Source organism: Lepisosteus oculatus, chromosome 5 (assembly GCF_040954835.1).
Source record: "Lepisosteus oculatus isolate fLepOcu1 chromosome 5, fLepOcu1.hap2, whole genome shotgun sequence".
Classification (NCBI taxonomy): Eukaryota; Metazoa; Chordata; class Actinopteri; order Semionotiformes; family Lepisosteidae; genus Lepisosteus; species Lepisosteus oculatus.
Window position 1 is genome coordinate 54,876,845 of NC_090700.1, and position 21,846 is coordinate 54,898,690.

The following is a 21,846-nucleotide window of genomic DNA, read 5'->3' on the forward strand; positions in this document are numbered from 1 at the left end:
GTAGTGTCACTGTTTGCACTTTTCTGTTCACTGGTGATAGGAAAATAATGTACATACTGTTTGTGTTTCCCTAAGGGGCTCTGTAGCAGGATTCATGTTCTTTATTGTCTATATTTGTGACTGTTGCTCTGTGCCAAATACACTAATACGTCTTCACTACAACAGTGCAAATTCTACAAAAAAAAACGTCCTTAATCCCAGCTGAAGGTGGGCAATGACCGAACAGACACCTGGGTAAAATGTTGACTAATTCATTAGGGCAGAGAAAATATTCAAGAAAATGTGGCACACAGCCATATGATGGATTACAAAGAAGTGTCAGGCCCTGTAGCCCAGACAAAGACATTGCAGAATCTTGTATTAATGTTCACCCAGTCAATTAAAATGTCTCTAGCGGACATGAGTTGTGGCTGGATGGAGACAGAATGTCTATGTTTGAACCCTGTTTTGTTTGCCTTTTGCTTTATTTGTTTTGGTGCACCTTGTGTGTACATGATTACATGATGTGCAAATTGCAGGCTGTTGTTTTCCATATAGCAACAAATTTAGCAAATTACAGACACAGACACTGTGCTATAATTCTGCATGGCACAACCACAGGATTGCCGATGTCTTGGTCAGCCTTTTTAAAAAAAACAAACTAGTAGTATTGGTGCAATGTGAATTACTGTTTTAGGTTGGCAAGGTCTTATTACCTACTCACCATACACTACAAATGGAAATTAATGGTTATTGCCAAATTGCCGGACTTGGATTTAATCAACATTTTCACCGTGTACTATATTCCAGTGAAACGTCTGAAAAATACTGACAATGGAACTTACCTTGTCCTGAGTCCCTTCAAACATCCCTGAGGCTGCCTCACTGTTACTTACTGTAGGATTGAAGACTCGGTGTGAAGCTGTGTACTCTACGCAACACTGTGTTGTTTCATTTAGGAAAGTTAAGCTTTGATGCAAGCCATACTTCAGTTTGGATATAATGTGATGCCCCGATTTAACAATCCAGCTCATGGACTTGATCACTTTAAATGTTTATTAAGAATTACCAAAGGTCCTGATACAAATTGTACAGCAGTATTGTGTTTTTTACCGACTTCATATACATACAATGCAATAAATGATATCAACGCCTGCTTGTCTGATTGTGTTGTTAAAATCTAAATCCCCTAAAGTCATTCCTGTCAACAAAATGCTTTTATCTCAATTAGTAATTTTTTTTGCTTTGAAATAAACTGCACGTGAAGTAGATTTTTTCTTCCCTTCCTTTCTCCTGTATTGAGTGTCATGAATGGCAGAGCTTGGAAACGATATTGGACAGAAGATGATCAATACAATAGGAAGCACAGCGATGGCTCCTGTGGCCTTACCACAGCTTCCACAAAATGACTAAGTAGCTCTGAATAGACTAAGTATTTGAAAGTCTACAATCCCTTTCCCTTTTATAGTTGTTCAATATCTTTTTTCCCCCATAGATGTGCTATCCTGTTGAGGAATATTCACCACAGTTACTGTAATGCCAGATGGGCAGTCTGCCAAAAAGCTTCAGTTTCACTGCAGGGGATACAGCTAGCAGACATTTTAAAAATAGCTCACAGTGATTGCGATATCTTTTGGGTTAGAAGGCAATAAACTCCAGGCATATTTTTGTGATTGCTTAAATATGCTTCTTTTGTTTGTCTTGTACCCTCTAAGGCAGAGTTTAAAAGGAGAATTGTGCAAATTCAGTTCAAGTAAAGCAGGAAGCATCTTTACCACAGATAACCACCAGGCTGCTCTGGCAGATGAGGATTGGTAAATATGCACCTATTCCAGGTGTATGATTCAAGCACATAGCTAACTGGTAAGGGATTGCAGGGTTGCTTATAAAGACTGGGTCTGAAACTCCAAGGAAGACTAGATGAATTCCTCACATATAATAGCAATAGCTCTTTTGTGCTGCTTCTATCTTGTGCTTCTGTCCATGATGGAAAAAAAAATCTGTAGTGCTGTAAATACAAACTGGTAACGGGACATTTTCAGCTTCAAACCTGTACGCCGTTGTAATGTCTTAAAACAAAAAGAGGGAATTCTGCCTTTGTACTTGGTACTATATAAATGTTTAACCCGATATGTAAACATAAAGCAGCTGATCCTTAATTAATTTACAGAATCAATCCAGGGCTACAGAATGAACCACCATCTTTAGCTTTATCAGAAAGTCACTGGTTTATTTAAGCCCTTGACACATGAGAATAAAATGACAAACACTCCCATCAGTTTCAGGCACAGGAGCAGATATGGTGGCCAATAACATTTCAGAATGCATTTCTATTTTGTAAACAAATGGACTGGATGTAACAAGATTTTCACCTCTGAAGTCAAATAGTGTAAAGGACTCTTTAAAATGTATTCAAAACAAAATTCAAAGCCCCTCCCAAGGTCCTATTACCTACTATGAGAAGTTTAAGAACTAGCAAGGATTACAAACTGAAATGTAAACTATCTGGACTGAATTTCAAAGTCATTCTTCAAACTACATCAGTTAAAGTTCAGATAAAATCCAGGACCACAACAACCTCATCGCCCCTTTCGAATCTCCTACAAAACAACAATCAGTTCAAAGTGCAAAATTCATCCTAAAAAACTGGTAGCAAAACCAATAACCATAGTGTTGACGTTTTTAAGTTCTTTTTTCATTAATTTCAATCACCTGAAATGCTTCATGAATCAGGAATCTGATATAAATGTACAGAAAAGTTAATTTCAGATTAGTGTGTTACAGCAATTCAACATGTTAAAAGTGTGCTCAGATTTTGACCTTTCAAGTCATCCTGTTCAAACAGGTTCTATTACTGGGGACAGAGGAAAGCTCTCACAGAAACTGCGATGCTGCAGCAGTCCTGAGCCCCACTCTGGAAGTTTAGATAATGAATTATGATTGCATAATATGCTGTACATTGTAACAGGAAGCAGTTTTACTCTAACCTGTTAATTATATCTACCAATGGATGTCTGTTTTATTTCTAAGATAATCATGCAGTTTTCTTCAGTACACCTACAGTGTCATGTATTGGCCAACATTATGTGTGTTGACAAAAATAGTTGTCACTCTATTCCTCCAAATACTTTTTAAAATAAAAAAGCAACAAAACAGTTTAAGCCAACTTGGAAGTACTCTGAGTAACTGGTTGAGTTTTGTTTGTGGATCACGTTCTTCTAAGGTCAAATGACGAATGTAAAAGTTCTGCTTTGTGTCTGTGATCATGCTGTTTCCAACAGTAATAGCCTTAAAAGTGAAACCTGCCCAAAGATTTTAGTACCACTTGATCCAAATCTGTCCCAATGGGATCAGTCCTTCTCCACAGTGGCTGAAAGTTTGTTAAGACTCAAAGTAATCCACTTTGAGTTGTGCCCCAAAGGAGACGGAGAAACAACTCTCCGATCATCCCATGGGTGTCCCATCTGGAGTTCATTCCCCAGTCCGGCTCCTCTCCCGCCAGTTAGTCGGAAGGTGATAGTGAAGACTCAGTGCAGCCCCGGCCTGATGTCTCCTGGACATTGTACCGCAGGCTGTTTGGAAGAACGCCTGTCCCAGGCAACCACCAGGGAGAAAAAACCATGGCATCTGGGGAGAGAAACAATAACTATTACAGCACAACCACCGCCGGTGACTGGAGAAGCCAGGCAAACTGCCACAGCATGGCTCGCTCCTCACAGAACTCCCTCTCCCCAAGGAAAAACGAAGGAGGCTGCTACAGAACCCAATCACAGATAATCTAGGTTAAAAGTGCCACTAGACAAAAAGAAAACAGTTGTTTAGAAAAGATTAGGAAACTGGAAATATTAGCAACGTCAAATTTCCAGACCTCAGCCCTAAAAATATGCAATGTTGGACGAAATGACCCTTATCACAAACCCATCTTTCCAAACTTTCAGGTCACATAGTTGTTGTTGTTGTTGTTTTTTTTCTAGCACTGATTAAATCAGAGTTGCATCAATGCAAGCTTTTCCCAGCAGGAGACAAACAGATTCTGTGTAGCCGCTACAATATTTTGAACTTGACTTTAAGACTACCCTTTATGCACTGCTCTGCCATTAGCTCTTCTTTTGTCTGAGCATAATATACTGTGCAAACGATCCTACAAAGGGAGTAATATTAGCTCCAGAGGTGGTAATTATGTTGTAACCAGCACACAATGGCTCTATGTAATAAGAGCTGTAAGTGAACGGGAGAGGAGATGTTTGTGGAAGCTGACGAACAGAAAGTAGCCTGCCTTTTAAAATGTTTGGAATGGAGTATTTTTGTAGTGTATATCGACCCAGTTTGGATGATCTGAATGATCTCGGTTAACCCTGAAGACGACTACCTTCGTGGGGAGAGCGAGTCACGGACAGGCTCCTCTGACCCATCTACCCATCGAGATGCCCATTGAATTTCGGATCAGCTAGCATTTGTCAGCCTTTTCAGACTTTCTACAGCACAGGCACACAAAGATGTTTAAAGTCAGATGTCAAGGTGAAACGAGTGCCCACCTACTTGGACTTCCACCAGTGCAATGCACACATAAGCACCAGCTGCACACATTGATAAGATCTTGTGTTTCTGTGCACAGTGAATTAGGCTCAGTAGTTGCTTTATCTGCAAAAAACACATTTGAAAGAAAGTGCAAGAGAATATTTAGACAACTTATGTCAACTATGTACAGCGGGTAGAGAAGGTGGCATTTGCCTTCACTATAAAATGATAGCTTGAAGTCTTTCAAAAACAGGAAAATATTTTGCTGCTAAAGATATTGTGGGGAAAAACTTCACCCGTCCTTAAGACAGATAAGATCACTTTATTGGCCATATACAATTTATTGTATTAAAAAATTGTCTTTTGCATACCTCATCTTGCTCTCCATGAGACCCACAGACAGGGAGAGAAGCTTGGGGTCAGAGCGCAGGGTCAGCCATTTATACGGCGCACCAGGAGCAGTTGGGGTTAAGGGCCTTGCTCAGGGGCCCAACGGAGTAGGATTCCTCTGCCGGCCGCGGGATACAAACCAGCAACCTTCTAGCCACAGGTGCAGATCCTGAGCCACAGAGCCACCACACCGCCCCCAAAAAGGAAACTGCTTATGAGGATGAGGGTCAGAGCAAGCCGGAGCCAAATCCCGTAGAACAGGACACGAGGCACAACAGAGCCATACTGGGGAAAGGGTTTTAAGTCATTTAAGTCTATTACAGTTAACAGTTACTTGTATAAGGGATTTATATATTTATAAGGGTTTTTAAAATTAGCAAAAACAATTGGGAAATGTAAGAATTTTAAGCTATTACTGTTATCTTTGCAGTGTACACTTAGTATATAAAGTTATCTCCTAAATTTCACCCAACATTTTATTAAAGAAAGTAATCGTTTCAACAAGTAACTTGTAACAAGAACTTTCTCTATTTGCATGTTAAATACATTTGTTATAGACCAACATAACAAAAACCATCTCTAAAGCAAACACATTGGACAGGGTATTTTAGCCAGCAGCCCTATCACCCTGCAGCTCCCAGCTGGGAGCCCACTGGAGCTCAGCAGTGTGAGCCTGGTCAGTACCTGGATGGGAGACCTCCTGGGAAAATGGCTGCTGCTGAAAAAGGTATTAGAGGGGCCAGTAGGGGGCGCTCACCCTGCAGTCAGTGTGGGTCCTAATGCCCCAGAATAGTGACAGGGACACTATACTGTAAAAAAGGTGCCATCCTTTGGATGACACACACGACCAAGGTCCTGAATCTCTGTGGTCATTAAAAATACCAGTGTGCTACTTGAAAAGAGTAGGGGTGTTGCCCTGGTGTACCCCCTTTACCAATCATGGCCTCCTAATAATCCCCATCCCTTAACTGGCTTCATCACTCTGTTCTCCTCCCCACTAATAGCTGGTGTGTGGTGAGTGCACTGGCACACTCTGGCAGCCGTCACATCATCCAGGTGGGGCTGCAGATTGGTGGTGGTGGTGGAGGGGATCCCCATTACCTGTAAAGTGTTCTGAGTGGAGTGTCCAGAAAAGCCCTATATAAGTGTAAGGAATAATTATTTATTATTAAACCACATGATGTGGAAAAACACCAATACAACACAGTTAATTCCTGTGAATTAACGGATGTTTAAGTGAGACTGCAAATGGCTTACTAGTTATGTGATGATCCTAAAGCTAATTAATGCTATATGTGCCTGGTTAAAGAGGTTAAAAAACCCTCCACTAAGATTTAAAAGATGACGCAAAAAGTTAAACAAAAGATTCCAAAAATTAATTTCTGAAGAAATTGATAACAGCTGCATACAGTGTGATAAGCAGAGATGAAGCTTTGTACAACGATAAAAAAAGGATTACATGACTCATGGCTTCCTGGTGTGAACTGCTATGCAAATTAAATGTACTGAACATTTCTTTGCCTTTGGAAAAACAAAAAGGAAAAATATCTGTAATAGACATGCTGAGACCTTTGCCTCCAATACTTTTTACGACAGCTTTCTCAGCACTATTGCTTTAGCTCTGAGGATTGCAATTAATTGTCTGGGTACATTTCTCATGTGGGCACTCAATTAAAGGACTCTCACTGACCTCTGCAGCTTAACATATAACCTAGTTCTATAAATCCTCGAACACTATTGTCCTGTCTTGTTATTTTTAATAAAGGTTGTGTGGTCGATGCCGAAATCTCAGTTTAAGGGAGAAAGCAAGGCAATGCTGTGAGAAGATCAATGTGCACAGGGGGGATTTTCTTACATCAGAGACATTAAAGCAGTACAAGTAAATTGTAACTAGTACTGTGCCTGATTTAGCCTCACCATACTGCAGCAATTTCTGTCAGCAGTGCTTTAAGGGAGAGGAAAGGGCAGGGGGACACAGGGAAACTACACTGACCTGAAACAAAAAGTGCTACCACCTTTAGGATGAGACGAAGCCAGGTCCCAACTACTTGGTCATTAAAGATCTCAGGGCACTGTCTGATGTAAGGGTGTCAACTAGTGGACATTAGCTGGGACACTCGTGTCTCCCTAGAATTTCCCCTCGGTTTAGCTGGTGAGGAAGCATCTCACTTCTGCATCTCTTCCGCTTTGTAATGGGGCTGCTGGCAGAGCACGGCCCGGCATGACTAATGACAGAACTGGGCGCTGCACTTCAGCGGTCAATGAACGGGGATAAAGTGCTTTAAGGTCTTTTGGGATGATAAGTGCAAGGCAAAAAATGCAATGAAGTACTTCTGCAAACCTTAAAATGCCATTCTTCCTACATGATTGCAAGAGTCCCAAGAGTATTTCACTGCCAGAGACTTAAAAAATTAAATTGCCAAGACACAGCCACTTAATGTCTAGGTGCAATCTGGCTGTTTAACTGAACAGAAGGCCAGACCTGTTCTTCTGCTTACTGCAGACTGAGCTGTGAAAGATCTTAGCTGTAAGGCACAGGTGAAGATTAGCAAGATTAGTGCAATGATACCATCAATTTGACATAGAACGAGGATTGCAAGAATTAACCACAGATCTTTGTAAAAATGGAGATGGAATTGGATAATATCAATAATATGGGGAAAAAAATGCAATGTGGCTTTAAAAACATTTTCTACAGCAGTAAAAGGAGTATTTGAAAGACAGGCATGATATTAGGAGACAGCTGGCAGAAATACTCCCTTGAGAACACTGTAGTGAATTTTAGCTTGTTCTGCAACACCATTTCATAATTAAAAGCATCTCATGTTTGACAAGTTAAAATGTGCTTTAATTAATTTCTGCATTTACTGTACTGTACAAAGCTTGCATCACCATGAAATCTCATTTTGTATTCACCAAACAAATATGTACACAGGAAAAAAAAATAGCAATAAGAGCTTAAATGCCGATGTAGTTCTGTGATCGAACAGATTAAAAAAACAAATAAGGCTGCTCACTTATGGATACCATCATTTATTTCTGTCATTAGTCATAGCTAGGGTGTAAAGATGTGCAAGAGCTGACACATGGTACATTTCTCAGGCCATATTGAACACCACAATCACCCTTCTGTCTAGACTGCAGCAAGGGAAAGTGCAGTTTGGCTGACTAACATGATGTGTTGAAATATCAGGAAAGATTGCACTGAAGCACTATCCTAGGAAGGGAACTAGGAGTCATCTGATTGATTCCTCCTGCTGCCAATTTCAAATTTTGCAAGCAAAACAACACAATACAAAACTGGCCAAGAATACAAGCTCTATTTTTTTCTTTAAAAGCAAGCTTGGATTAACAGAATTCCTACACTAAGCCCAGTATGGAGTTACCTGGCCCAGAGCTGCTCAGAGCATTTGGCAGCTCTGTAAGCACAGATAAACACGACTATTTTCTGTCACTGTAGCATGCAGCAAGAGGGAATGATAGGATTAAAATTATAGCAAAGGCTATCCGATTTACTGCTTCTGTTACACCACAATAATTAGGTGGTTTAGACCAACAAACTGAAGCTGCAGAGTTCAATGTTGGTTCAAGAAGCAAATTACCTGGATTAACAGGGTGTAATGCTAGCCAATTACATTGTACTTGAGGACAGGGCAGTTTAGATATTAGAACATTATGATAGATATAAGGCATTGACAAATGGGGAAACCACATTACCTGTACAAGCACTGCTCTTGCTAGAAACATGGACAGGGAAAATACTAGGCTATAGGGGCTGCACCTCAGTGCACTTTCAAGGATGCAATAATGTATTTTGTAGATCTCGGAATATTACAGCAAAAAAAAAGGTCATTGCAATAGCACCTTGTTTTACCAGCACCAAGGAAAGGGGTTAGTCAGGAACAGTACTGGTAGACATACCGGGTTATTGGGCTACGGGCTACTGGGTGCCTTCACTCCTAGTTCATACCCTGCCAAAACAGTATCACCGAGGTGCAATGAGAGTCTAGGAGGAGGTAAAGGGTCAGGGCAACCAATAAGCAGGACAATTTTGCACTCCTATCATTAACCAATATAAGGCTCAAACAAGGACAATTCTGGTTTGACCGGGATACCTAGTAACCTAGGGTACGTTATTGATAAAAACACTGCATGGTTATGGATGTGTAGCTGTGCAGGGAACTAGCACACACTCTCAATTTGCAGTCAACAAAGCTCAAACACTGTCAAAGACCTGCAAAACAGAATTCTCTTGTTTCGGTGGACTATTTTTTTCAAACTGAGCTCATTCTCCTCAGCTACAAAAAAAAATGGTGAACACAGCTAGTATGATACTCAGGATTATAATAACAATTAGTCGTGTATTAAAATAAACTGCTCATTATTTCGCTAGGTACACAATTGACCAAACTAGAATGATAAATTAAATGGAGTGGTTGGAACTAGCTGATAAAATGTAGGTATAACCTGACTTATTAAAAGTATCACCAAAACCTATTGTCTTACAATTACAGAAAGGCTCTTCTATATCTTATAACATTAACTTTTCATGGGGGCAAAAAGGCTTAATCTTTAGTTTGGAAAAAAATAGTAACAATTTACCTTTCATGAATCACAAACACTTATGCGAATATTTCTTTCCTCACGATTCAAGAACTGCTCCTTTAAACTTGCCGTTCAGATCAAAATTGCTCCCAAGAATGATTTCAGTCACCAAGGTTGTCATTCTGTGGTTACAAAGCTGTGAGGCTCCCTGAGGTCACACAGAGCTGCTCACTTTACAAGAACAGAAAGAGCATGTGCTCCAGCACAGTGGTCATATGCTGGCCTGTCTGTGAAGAGCAAAACATCTCTGTGCTCCTACTGCATGGCTCTTAGTGAGCCAGTCTTCTACGTAGAACAAAAAATCAGTTTTTGTTCCTCGTGTTACCTGCAAAGTACCAAAAAAGGCTGTTTCGGAAACGAATAGTCTCAGATTAGTTTAAGATGGACACCAAACAGAATTTGTGTACTGGGTTATTATTGCTGTATTAATTACATGTGACCAAGAGTCTACTCAAAATGCTTCAGAAAGTAGTGGCACTGAATAAAAAGGCGTTTAAGTGCCACGTTTACACTCCTCAAAAAATACGCAAACACTGGCACATCAAAACAAAATGAGAGTCGTCTTGATGAGGATTTATCATGCCTACAAAAGAATACCCTAACACTGTCCCCGCACAAATCTCTACAAAGGGCATGATGGGAGGGGTCCTCAGGACGATTAAGGAGGACTCCAGCTGCTCCTGTGGCAGTAAATATCTCCTGGCGCTCTTTATAAAGCATCTGCTCTCTTTACTACCACATTCAGTTTAAGGCAGCAGTGAGCCATGTAACACTGGGTAAGGTGCAGGTTACACAGCCTCTCCTGCCTTCTTAAGGTGCTGCCTATCTGATCTCATGCTTTTGAGCTTTTCTGGCCTAAACTGAATCTATAGAGGGGCTCAGAAAGCCAATAACAGTAATAAGATCATGTTAAGAAAGCAACCATAAATGTACCACTCCCTAACATAAGCTAACAATGTTCTCCATCATTTAAATATGTTAAATAATTTAAAATGTGAAGGGGAAATGGGGAAAGCTGTAATCTGTTTTGTGAAGCATATCAAATGCACATAACAGGAGTATAGGGTCGTACTTAATATTTTCGCAACAATTTTATTCACAGTTTGAATGATTGCAAAAACTTAACTCAAGTAAAAAAATGATCATAGTTCACTCAAAACAATGAATAAAGCAGGACCATTAGAAGTTTTACAGAAATCTTCTTGGGATAACAATCAGTGAAGATGCATTTTTCTTTATTTAGTGCTGACAATCAGAGCAAAGTCTTTTTGCGTTTTGTGAAGAAATATTTTCAGCATTTATACAGAAAATAATCTGTGTTTTGTGTTCAGCTGGATGCTGGAATATTAGGTAAAAGCACATAGAAATGTGAACTTAGCAAAATTAGCACAAAGGGCTGACTTTTCCACATAAAGGCCGCATCCCTTGATTTATCATTAACCAGAGGCCAAAGAATAGATTATGCAAAAGACTTTTATATAACTTCTTCCTTTAGATGCAATTAAACTTTCACAAATTACATTTTAGTTGATTTTTTAGAGGCTTCAGAAAATTAACAAAAAAAGCATTTTATTGCAGTACAACAATATCTCAGTTGCCTGCTCTAAAACCCTGGTTCTTTACAGACTCAAAGGCATTTTGGCCTATTGTTCTTGGAGACCTCTTGCCAGGAACTTTGCAGAAAAGTTATGTTTTGTACAAGGAAACATTAGCTGTTGAGCCATCTTCTTAAGGCAATGTGCTTTCTATATGTCTGGAAGCTCCATTAAGAAGAACTGAAGAAGCATATACAGCATTTCCCAAACAAAGCTTATGACTTAACACATGGACCTTATTCTTACACATCTGTGTGAATATTTCATTGGCTGTTAAAATGGCATTGCCTGTAGCAAGGCACAGCACCTGTGACTCACCCAATGAAGAGCTTCAGCAAGGAGGGCAAAACCTCCTTAGAAAGGATTAAAACGGACTACACATTACTACAGGACCATTAATTTGAAAGCCTCTGCATAATTCTGCTTCATGTCTGTGCTAGGAAAGATATTTGTGCTTAAGAAAGTCCCTACATCACTTAGACATTAAGGAATCTGACATCCAGAACAAAAGCATTCCCTCTACAGTAATAAGTTAACAAAACCGCACTTCCTTTTGAAAGCCATCTTTAGAGGTGATACCTAATACCACGCAGGGGTGAAGTACCCCGACATCTGCCTCAGCTCTGTACCAGTGGGTCTAATTAGGAGAGAGAGCCTTGCCAGGCCACCTGGTACCCTGTGCAGCCCAGATCTATAATTGGCAGAGTCCCACTGGACTGCCCTCCAGTCACGCCCCCACTGGCAGGGAAGGAGGGACGCTCCTGTCCCGCTCCTGGGCGCTTGTTAGTGCGATTCTGTCATGTAGCACGTTTTCTGCAGCACCCACATCCCGGCATTTCTCTTCCCCGTCCAGAGGAGCCATGTCTTTAAAAATCAGGCTGGTATCCAGCAGGAAGCCTTCACTGCTCTCCTCCCATCCTGCAGTCAAGATTGAATTACTCCCATCTCTGCCTCCCAGCTCAGTACAAAAGGAAGGAGCAAGTTTCCATAAGTTTACATGCAGGTAGTAAAAGCCTGAGGCTGGAGGATAAGGCTTTTTTTTAGTGATTTGTCGGTGATTTGTCTTATGATTGTTTTTGGAACCTCACAAAATGCACAAAACGCCCCTACTATATAGTATCTATTTTACAGCATGTGATGCCGATCCTCACCAAATACAGAAAAAAAAAATCACTCGTCCCCTGGGCTAACCATAAATTTCAGTTTCCCCTTTTCACTAAACTATCAAGAAACAACTCTTTAGTTTTTAATCATAAACCTAAAAATGAAAACTGCATCCAGTCTAGGTTTGAAAAACCTGAACGCAACACATCACAACCTTCATTTAAAACTATTAAATCTATTTAATCCATTTTCTTATCGGACATTAACATTTTAGGCTGTTTCGTTGCATTTTCTCATAGTAAGCAGAAATTTTATTGAATTATTTAAATCTTTTAATTTTTAATTAAAAATGTCAGAATCCTAAGCAAACTCCTCCCATCTCCTACACACAACCATCCCTCAGGAAAACAGGGTATGAACAAAAATCTAACAGCTTCAGTGGTATATTCATTCCACAAAATAAACCGAGTGATAGAATTAACGTTTAAAATTTTATGATCTATTGCTCAGTGGCCCTTTAATATAAGCGTTTGCCAAAACACCAAAGGAAAAAGTCAGTTGATCACATTTTCTTTTGCCAAAAAAAATATAATTAAATATATTAACTGACGTTTTACAGTGCATTAGAGGTGAATGAGTCACAGAGAGGCCTGCAATTACTAGATTATCTCCGAAATCTTTCATACTCTTTGAAATTCCTGCTTTATAGTTGGCATTCAGTGATGGAGAAGGATATGGAAGCAACCATTTGCTGAGTAAACTGTGAGAACTTAAGCAGTGTTTGCTTATCAAGGTTCAATGAAATAATATGCTCTCCAGAAATAAAGATTAATGTAGAAAATTCACATTTGTGCTGCATTTCCTTTAACAAAGACATTGGCTCCATGGCCAAAACATGTTTTCTTTCTTCTCTTTTCAGAATGGAATAAATCAATTAATCGTTCATTTTGTAAAACAGATGCTTAAGTATTCTGTAAAAAAAAATTAAGACTACAGCAGTGAAAACCTGACATCTAAGAAACCACCATGGGAAGAAACGGAAACAGACATTAAGGGAATAGCCACTCCCAATCCTTCCTGAACGAATGCCATGTGTCATGTGGAGAAACGGATTGCTCTTCAGACGTGATCTGGTGCATATTCCCCCAGCTCAGGGGCTAACAGCCGACTGACTGAGACCCCCTGAAATCACAAATCAGTTCATGAGTAGCTCTCTCTCCAGTCGGGAGGGGGCACATTAGTTCAGGCCAGGAGACACTGGGTTTCCCAAAGATGATGACAATGCCCTGTACATTCCTTCCCAGTACAGACACACCACTTTGCAAACAGTGCCACAACAATGATGTCATGCTGCGTCGTACTCAGGGAGAAAAGCTAGGAGCTGCTGGATTCTCCTCAGACCTCATCTCCCCAGGGGCTGAGAAGAAGCCCAGAGCTCCAGCTATACTATACAATTAACGCTAGAATATGGATTTGCATGCATCAGGTCTACACACAATGTAAAAGCACTAGAAACACATGAAAACAGTCACCTCATCCTTGATTTCATTGTCTAAAGGTTTCGTTGAAAGAAGACACTTGATTAATATAACAAATACGCCTGCAAGCCCGATGTTTAACCCATTTGCAAATCCAGTTAAGCATGTTCAGTTTTTAGCTTAATTTTTCAAATGTGTTGATCTTATTTGTGGTCCTAAACCTTCACATTTTTCTTTCCAAAAATGACCAGCAACCTCTCACTGGCGAAATGTGTTTTTTGTTAACATTCAGGGTGGTTTCATATCTGTAAAAGAGCACAGAGCAACATTCCAGTCTTCGCCTTGACGAAAAGTGGGCTGGCACATTTATCTCTACAAAGATCAGACCAAGTGCAGTCATTTCAAAGACCCAAAGCTAAAAAAAAAAAGTTTAGTAACATTTATACTTGAAGGCACTGCCAAAGCATTCTTGGTTGTGAATGAACCACCATTCCCAGGGAACCTTTTTTAAATTACATGTAGCAGCATTTATTTTTTCTTTTAATGAAAATCATTATTCTTTCTCCAAACCACCAATTTCCACTTTTCTGTTTCTTTCTCTACGGCATTAAAATGTTGGTTTTCTGAACACAATCTCTTTTTTGAAGAGGAAATTAGAAATCTTACCTAAGTTTATTAAACCCCCTTTCTTCCCAGTGCGTTTAAGCAGGCAGATGTTTCCAGGTGCTGACAAATGCAGTGGGGATGAGGGAGTAAGGCACTGTGGTTATACTATTCCAGCTATCAGATGTGGGGTCATAACAGTCTAACGTCTTACATCGTTGAGCACCGAAGTAGCCCCCTACCACGTAAAGTTTGTTGCCCGAGGCTACGGCATGGCAGCTCATGCGTTTGGAAGTCATATCCCCGACTCGTGTCCACTGGTTGGTCTCGCAGTCAAAGCGGTAAGCAGAGGCAGCTGTGAACTCTGTGTCGCCCCCCATGATGAATATTTGACTGCCCAGGACTGCAGCGGCCGTGTAGCGCCAAGGCTGCGGGCATTCCGCTGCGATTATCCAGCGGTTTTCCACTGGGTCATAACACTGGACTTTGGAGGCTCTGTCCCGGTGAATGGTGGTCCCCCCGAAGACGAACAGCTTCAGCTTGGCGCTGACCACTGCGGCATTGCTGACACCATCCCTGAGGGGTGCCATCATGGTCCACTTGTTGGTGAGAGGGTCATACCTCTCCACCTGCTTGAGTGACACGGAGGGAGAGGCAGGAAAAACCCCCGCGATAGCCGTGTGGCCGCCGACGACGTACAGGCAATTTTCCAGCTCAGCCGAACCGTGGCCGAACCGAGCAATCAACATGGGTGCCCCCTTGGACCACTCTTCGTGAACTGTATCGTACACCCAAACGTCCTTAGAGACTCCATTTTCTGAGCCCCTTCCTCCCGTCACATATACCTTGCACCCAATAGCGCAGGCGCTGAACTCCTTCCTAGGGCTTGGCAGGTCTGACTTAGGAATGATCTCCTTGGCCTTGTGGTCAACCTGATAGATCTTATCACACATGAAGGTCTGGCCACCCAGGATTAGCAATGTGTGCCCAGCCTTGCGAGGACGGGCACAAGGGCTGGTGACCACTCCGTCATTTTGTAGGATCTTCTTCTTGCACTGAATGGCCTCCTCCACGATCTGCATGCTGCGTTTGTCCGACACCACCAGCTCCTCACTGGCTACAGCGTTGATCAGGCACTCGGAAGGCAGCAAGGCCAGGCGGATGCCCCTCAGCAGCTCGGGAAGGTGTTCTCTCCTGCTCTCCAGGTCATACCGCACCCAGCGCATGACAGCGTTGTACACAATCTGCTCATCCTCGATCTCCAGCTCGTCGCTGAGGATCAGATCCAGGAGCTTTCCCTTGGATAGGCTGAAGAAGTCCTCTGTGTCCCTCAGAGCCTCAAAATGCACCAGGCACATTCTCCAAGACAGCTCATAGAGGTGCTTGCACTGGTGGGCGTCAGAGAGCAGCATCATCCCAAGACAGTTGGACGAGTGTAGGTTCTTTTCCAAGAATTCTGCAGCTGCGTCCCTGATGTCGTGGAACTGGAGCATGTCCCCGGCTTCCAGCAGGGACTCGGCATTCTCCTCGTTGATGATGACCCGTGAGGAGTAGGCAAAGTCCAGCAGGAGCTCCAGCACCTCGGGGTGCACGCTGTCGTGGAAGTTGACCTCGTTGTCCAGGCTCTCGCGCAGCCCGCCGCTGAACATGGCCTCGAAGTAGCGGCTGCAGGCTGCCAGCACAGCTCGGTGGCAGGGGAAGGAGCGGTCGCCCGCCCACAGCGTGACGTCAGTGAACATGCACTGCTTGCGCAGAGTGTTCAGGTGGGTGAGCACGCTGTCTGGGTGAGAGGGCTTGTGGAACAGGGAGATGTTCATGGAGCCAGTGCTGGTGCGGGACTTGCGATTCTCATGCACGCTGACCGACATCGTTTCAGACGCCTCCGGGGAATCACCGTCCCCTAACTGTCTGACTGCAAAAAAGAAACGTGCAATTATACATCTATACAAGAGGTGTCCATAGAGCACCTTCCTAACAGTAAGGAATGCCTGATAAAATACATTTTGCTCAACATAACGGTGATTCCTCCCATTTCATTTTTTATATTATCTAACAGACCCTTCATTTCACTTTAACAACTACTTTTACGGGAAAAAATCTTTTAAGTGTCATTTAGAGCAAAGGGGCAACATATAAAACTGGAACCATTAAAAAAAACTGCAGTTTTAGTGTCAGTTTATGACCAAATTATAATAACTTATTTTATTTTTAGAAGGTTGCAGAACACAGCTACCAATTTCATTACACATTAGAATTTTAAAAACGTATTTTGATTCCTTCCCTCTGACACAAAAGCCGATTCCTTTTATTTTGATAATAGACCTAAACTGTGCAGAAATCATGGCCCCCGATTTGTTTTTTTGTTTACTATGTTTTGATGACGTGCACAACACAGATCAAAGATGAAATTGGGTTCTTCAGCTGAACAAAATGAACTAGCATTGTGCACACAATACAGTTGATAAGTGTAGCCGGTATCATCCTGCAGAACATAGACCTCTTAAGTAAACAACTTTTTTTCCCCATCATGCAAAGATTTAATCAAAGGTAAATAAAGGGGCCAAAACCCACTGGGTGATTTATAAAATGCACCTTAAAAACATGATATCTGTTCACCTGGAAGTTTGCCTAACCGTCAAAGAGTTAAGGCACTTATGAAGTATTATTATGGAAAAGAGATATTACAAGAACAGTTTTATTTAATTTCACTGAAACCTTTTTTGGAAAATTGTCAAGTTTTGCATCGCAATAAAAAGCTCAACTCCTCGTTTGTTCCCAGTTAAATGATCTGTCCCAGGACCACCTTCTCAAAGAAAGATCCCTCCTGTCACAAGGAATGCATTTCAATCTGAGAGAAGGAAGAACCTCTTCACCCGAAGGGTTGTGTCAGTGTGGAGAAAGCTATCCAGCCATGGTGGTGAAGCCGACAGCCTGGCTTCCTTGTTCCTAGCTGAAATGACTGGATGAGATGCTTGGATCAATAAGCTCATTGCCAAACAGGCTGGCCGAAGGACGTGCTCTCTTCTGTAAACAACTGTAAGTTCTTATAATATCATGGCTTCCACGATAAGGGAAAAAATAAAACCCGCTCCTTGGAATCATTATGCATTCTTAAAACGAAACGTGTTCAAATCCTGCTTTAGACTTCATTTGAAAAAAACAGGTCTTGACATTAAAATATCTGCATCATGCAGGTACTGCTGTGCTTGCGTTTGCCTGGCACTGATGCTTCATTTAGAGGTCACTGGCCCTGCTAGCTCTGGTTGCCAAGAGGAATTCTGTAATTGAGCAGCAAGCCAAAAAATGGCATGAAAACAAATTAATGACAGTCAAGTTTGGAGAGAGCTGCTCTGTTATTTCCAGCACTTAATTTCAAAGAGCTCAACAAGCCAAGCAGAAAGGATGATTAGCACTTGGGAAGAGATCTCCCACTAGCATACCTATCATTCCTCAATAACAAGACCCCAGTCCCTTCGGCTGCAGACTCAACCTACCTGCTGTCCTGCTGCACTTCAAACCAGACCTATTGATCAATTATTAAAAAAAGGCTCATTTATAGCACTAGAGCTCTTCAATAAAATTATCTTCAAGAATTCCCAAAGCACCCTTACCACATTACCACCTGCAGGCTTTAAACGAGACACAATCAAAGCCATTGTTATTACGTAGCAGCTACATAAGAAACGTAAGGAATCCAAGTCGGATAATTATTGAGAGTTAATGCAGTGGCAACAGCAACAGTGATGGAAACAGCTACACGAGGGTTTACAAATCATCAAGGACAAAATATACCGGAGATGTTGGGATTGTAGCCTAGGAGCCACCGATTTCGGATGCCAGACTGATGCAAAAGATGAACTTCCTAAATGGCTAGTTTAATGGAGACAGGTCCGGCTTTCTATGCAGGAGGTAATGTCACAGCAGGGCGTCTCATTTTGAACTCAGATTAAGCCTTAGACAAGGGCATGCAGTCTGCACAGATTACAAAGATGGGGGCAAACACAAAAGGTGTATTGTGGCAAGGATTGGGTAAAGCAGGGTTGTGGTGCAGCAAGGGAGGGAGGGAGGGAGTCAAGTCGTGGGGCGATGTTAATCCTGCACCACTTACGCCGGCACAAACTGCTGACCCAGGCACAACCACTGACACTGAAGAGCTGAGGGGGCACCTGCATCTGCACGGCTCTGCCCTTCCCAACAGGGCTCCCTCTAGAGGCTGTGCTGTTATGGTAGTCCTGCGATGCACAATGGAATAAAATACACATGAAAGCTTACAATCATCAGGCTCCGCACAGGACATTTTTTGCAGTCTGTGCTGCTGTTTCATATTGATCTTCTCTTACCATGTCTATCAAAATGCCCCTTTTCCCCCCAACCAGGACCAAAAACCGATTTCACTTCCCCCTCATCAATCCAATAAACACTGGTGGGCTACTTATTTTTCAAATACCAACGACACGCCATTTTTGAGTCTCGCTCGATTTCTTAAATCGTCTTTAATACTAAAAGACTGCTTGAAAAGACTTAAAAATATCCAAAATAAAATGAATACAAAAGTACAAAAAATGAACAGACTTCACAACAGATACTCTGAAGAATGTGATCCACAACTTGGGATTTTCTGCCTCAGGACCGGGGGAAATAAATCCCTATGCTCTCTGCCAGGACCACTAAATCAGACTCTGTGCACGGAATACCTAATTTTCCAGGCATTCATATGTACTTTAATTATACCTTTTAATTGTGTTGCCTCTCAGTAACCGGGAGACAACGTCTATTTAAGCTGGTTCCTCTTTCTGCTTGTTATTTCTCTTGACAACATGGGACTACAAAGCCCCTCGGGGTCCCCCATTCACAAGGGGAGTTGGTATTCCAGTACCACTTCCCTTGGGCTGTAAGATGGGGTGCTGGTGGTGGGAATGCCTTTTCAAGGCTGTCAAACACTAGTGGCTTTTTTCTCAGCGTCTGTGCCTCTGAACCGATCACCAGCTGGCACGCAGTCTGCCGTTAACACTCGGGGGCGCCTATCAATCAGCAAGAGCCCACGTCACAGCCAGGCGGAGGATCGCCCGAGCCCCCGCCGTGCTTGGCGCACCGTACAAACTTTCCCTCAAGGCCAAGGATGTGCGTGCGTGGCGTGGGTAATCCCTTCTGGGGAAATGAACAGTAACAGCCCATGGGAGTCAGGAAAGTGTCTTATCAACCCTTGGAGACCAGGAAACTAAATTCATAGATGTGACATGAAAAGCAGATCAATAGATGGCCGTACAATCCCCCCCCCCGTTTACACAGATTAAAAAGGAAATCAATATGCTGTTTCTGCTGGGAAAGATCCAGATTTGACGAGCATTTAAAAGCTTACAGCTTCGAGTTTAAGTGCACGTTTACCATGTGTAGGAGTTTCTATGCTCCCCTCTTGGAATAGGCAATTTAAAACAATTAAAACGCGCAGTAATTTTCATTTGACAGTTCTGTCAGCACCAGTGCACCCACCAGAGAGTAAAGATATTCGGAGATCTTTTTTAAACACTTTAAACTGATTGGGGATCCGATAGCTGGGTACCGGCACCCACACGAAGTCACGCCTTCCAGTACGACACTGTGCTCCTGAAAACGAACGATTTCCTCGAACAGCTGCGGAAGGGTCTCCGTGCCCAAGAAGATCTCTGTTCTTCCTTGGCTTTCTGGGTTACTGTCGTCTGAAGCTACTAATTTGAGCGTTTTTCTCGTGTGCTTGCCTTAATAACGCCGCCAGTTGGCGGACAGAACGCAATCCTGACCGTCCAATTTACTGAGAGTAGGTAGCAATTAAAGCGAAACTGAACTCTGTAATCTGCTGGTACAGACACCGTCTCCCGATGCGAAAGCATAATGCGTAGCGGAGAAACCAGAGCTTTACCTGAGAGGACTGTGAAAATCTGTTTTTTTTTTTTCCGTGAGGAAATTATAGCCCGGCACGTTAAGACAAGGGCACGTTCGTGTTTATTACAGTACGCTTTCTATTGATCAGCAAAGCCAACCCAATGTATGTTCCATCTTCTCCTACCCATAAAGTACAGTACACTTGCACGGAGACGGAGTCTAGGTTTACAAGGCTAGCACTGAATCTATATTTCTCCTATTTCTCCCATTAAACAAAATAAAAAGCTAACCTCAAAACACACGGTCGTTAAACAGTATTTTTTAAGACAGTTCAAGTATTTTTGGCTAAAAGTGCATTTTATCGGCTTCTATCACTAGAGGCTATATGCACAAGTGCTCCGGTAGGGTATGGTGTCTTTTTTTACATTTACTCCAGTGGCATTCTTTCCAAGCACACTGATGCACGGATTTGTGCTCTCCAAAGAAGACTGAAAGAGAAAATACAACCGAGAGTCACACGAGTAACGCCTGATGAAATAGCAGCAGCGCTGTGTGCCGATGAAAAGTTTCCATATTTACCTGTTCATACGCCTACCTGTAGTCTATCCTGCGCCGGCTAACACTGTCACCCGAGTACAGCCGTCTACACAGAAGGGCGCCTCACCGTCTCGACAAATATTCCCACAAGCTTAAATGAGTTTGTTACCCCCTCCCCCCCAAAAAAAATACGTTTTAAGAAATTAAAAGTTTGACTCCACGCCGGCGGTCTTGACGCCTGACAGACAGGAAAGAGAAACCTTGACGAAACACTTGTCCGCGTCGAGGTGCTGTAGCTAAAGCTCGGAGCGAACACGTAGGTCGGCAAATAAAAAAAAATATATATAAAGAAGAAAAACGGCATCTTAGTTGCCCGGTTTCTGTGGTACCGTGTTAGGCAGTCAGGGGAGCTCAAAAATGCGAAATACCTCTACAGCAGCACCTGTAACAACAGACCCGGGGAAAAGATACAACCCCCCCCAGACCAAACAGGCAGAGAAAACCAAGCGCTGCGAAGAGATATTTGCGGTTGTGGATTTTGCTCTCTGTAAAATATTTGATTTGGCCCAGCGTTGCAGCGTCGGTGTGAAACCCGAATTACAACGTTATCTCCCCTAGCGCCAGTCCGTGCAAAATGAGCACATAAACAAGGAAATCGAGTTAACACCGCACGTCTGGGTGATCTATTGTAAAACCTTATTTATTTCAGCAACGGTTCCACGTGATTGAGAAACGAGAAACCAGAAGCAGAGGCTCAACTTCGCCTTCCCAAGTTGTAATCCAATTAACAACAAAAACAAACACCGAAGTTGCAACGCTAGAGCAGAATCAGTTCTTAACGAGGTCTACCCATATACTTACAGAGAAAAATAGGTTGTTAAGAGAACAGGATGGATGGATTACAGTCTCCGTTTCACAAATTGTATCATAATGTAATTCCCAGTCTCTCCTTTGTAATCCTTTACTTTGTATCAAGACAACTGTACTTCCCCCGCAACCGAGCACACCAAACTACAAAAAGAGCTACAGCCGGAGGCAGGGAATGAGTTTCGGGGGCTGTGATTGACGGATGGCCCCAGCCAACGGGAAATCAGACATCCGGACTAATTTCGGTGCTGTCCAATGAAATTCGAGTTCCTTGCTGTAGTGCGGGCAGTGCAGAGACGAAAGGACCAATC

The 21,846-nt window shown here is 42.3% G+C and overlaps 1 protein-coding gene across 2 annotated transcripts; it reads right to left on the bottom strand.

Annotated features, from left to right (window-relative positions):
* Positions 1-2,182: 2,182 nt before the first annotated feature.
* enc2 (ectodermal-neural cortex 2) lies at positions 2,183-21,707 on the bottom strand. 2 transcript variants are annotated; one of them, XM_015343770.2, is made up of 4 exons: positions 21,530-21,707; positions 18,381-18,504; positions 14,336-16,184; positions 2,183-3,606 (listed from the first exon to the last, which is right to left on the bottom strand). In XM_015343770.2, the coding sequence occupies exons 2-3, from the start codon at positions 18,442-18,444 to the stop codon at positions 14,371-14,373; spliced, it is 1,878 nt and encodes a 625-aa protein (XP_015199256.1). In that variant the 5' UTR covers positions 18,445-18,504; positions 21,530-21,707; the 3' UTR covers positions 2,183-3,606; positions 14,336-14,370. The 2 variants fall into 2 exon arrangements, with proteins under 2 accessions (XP_015199256.1, XP_006628942.1); XM_006628879.3 differs by lacking the exon at positions 18,381-18,504 and having other exon boundaries at positions 21,530-21,706.
* Positions 21,708-21,846: the final 139 nt, after the last annotated feature.

Bases quoted from the DNA above. Each gene is read 5' to 3' on its own strand.
- enc2 (XM_015343770.2), bottom strand. From the start codon at position 18,444: ATGCAGGTGCCCCCTCAGCTCTTCAGTGTCAGTGGTTGTGCCTGGGTC. The intron at 16,185-18,380 runs GTAAGTGGTGCA...TCTTTTTTGCAG, and splicing joins GGTCAGCAGTTTGTGCCGGC to TCAGACAGTTAGGGGACGGT.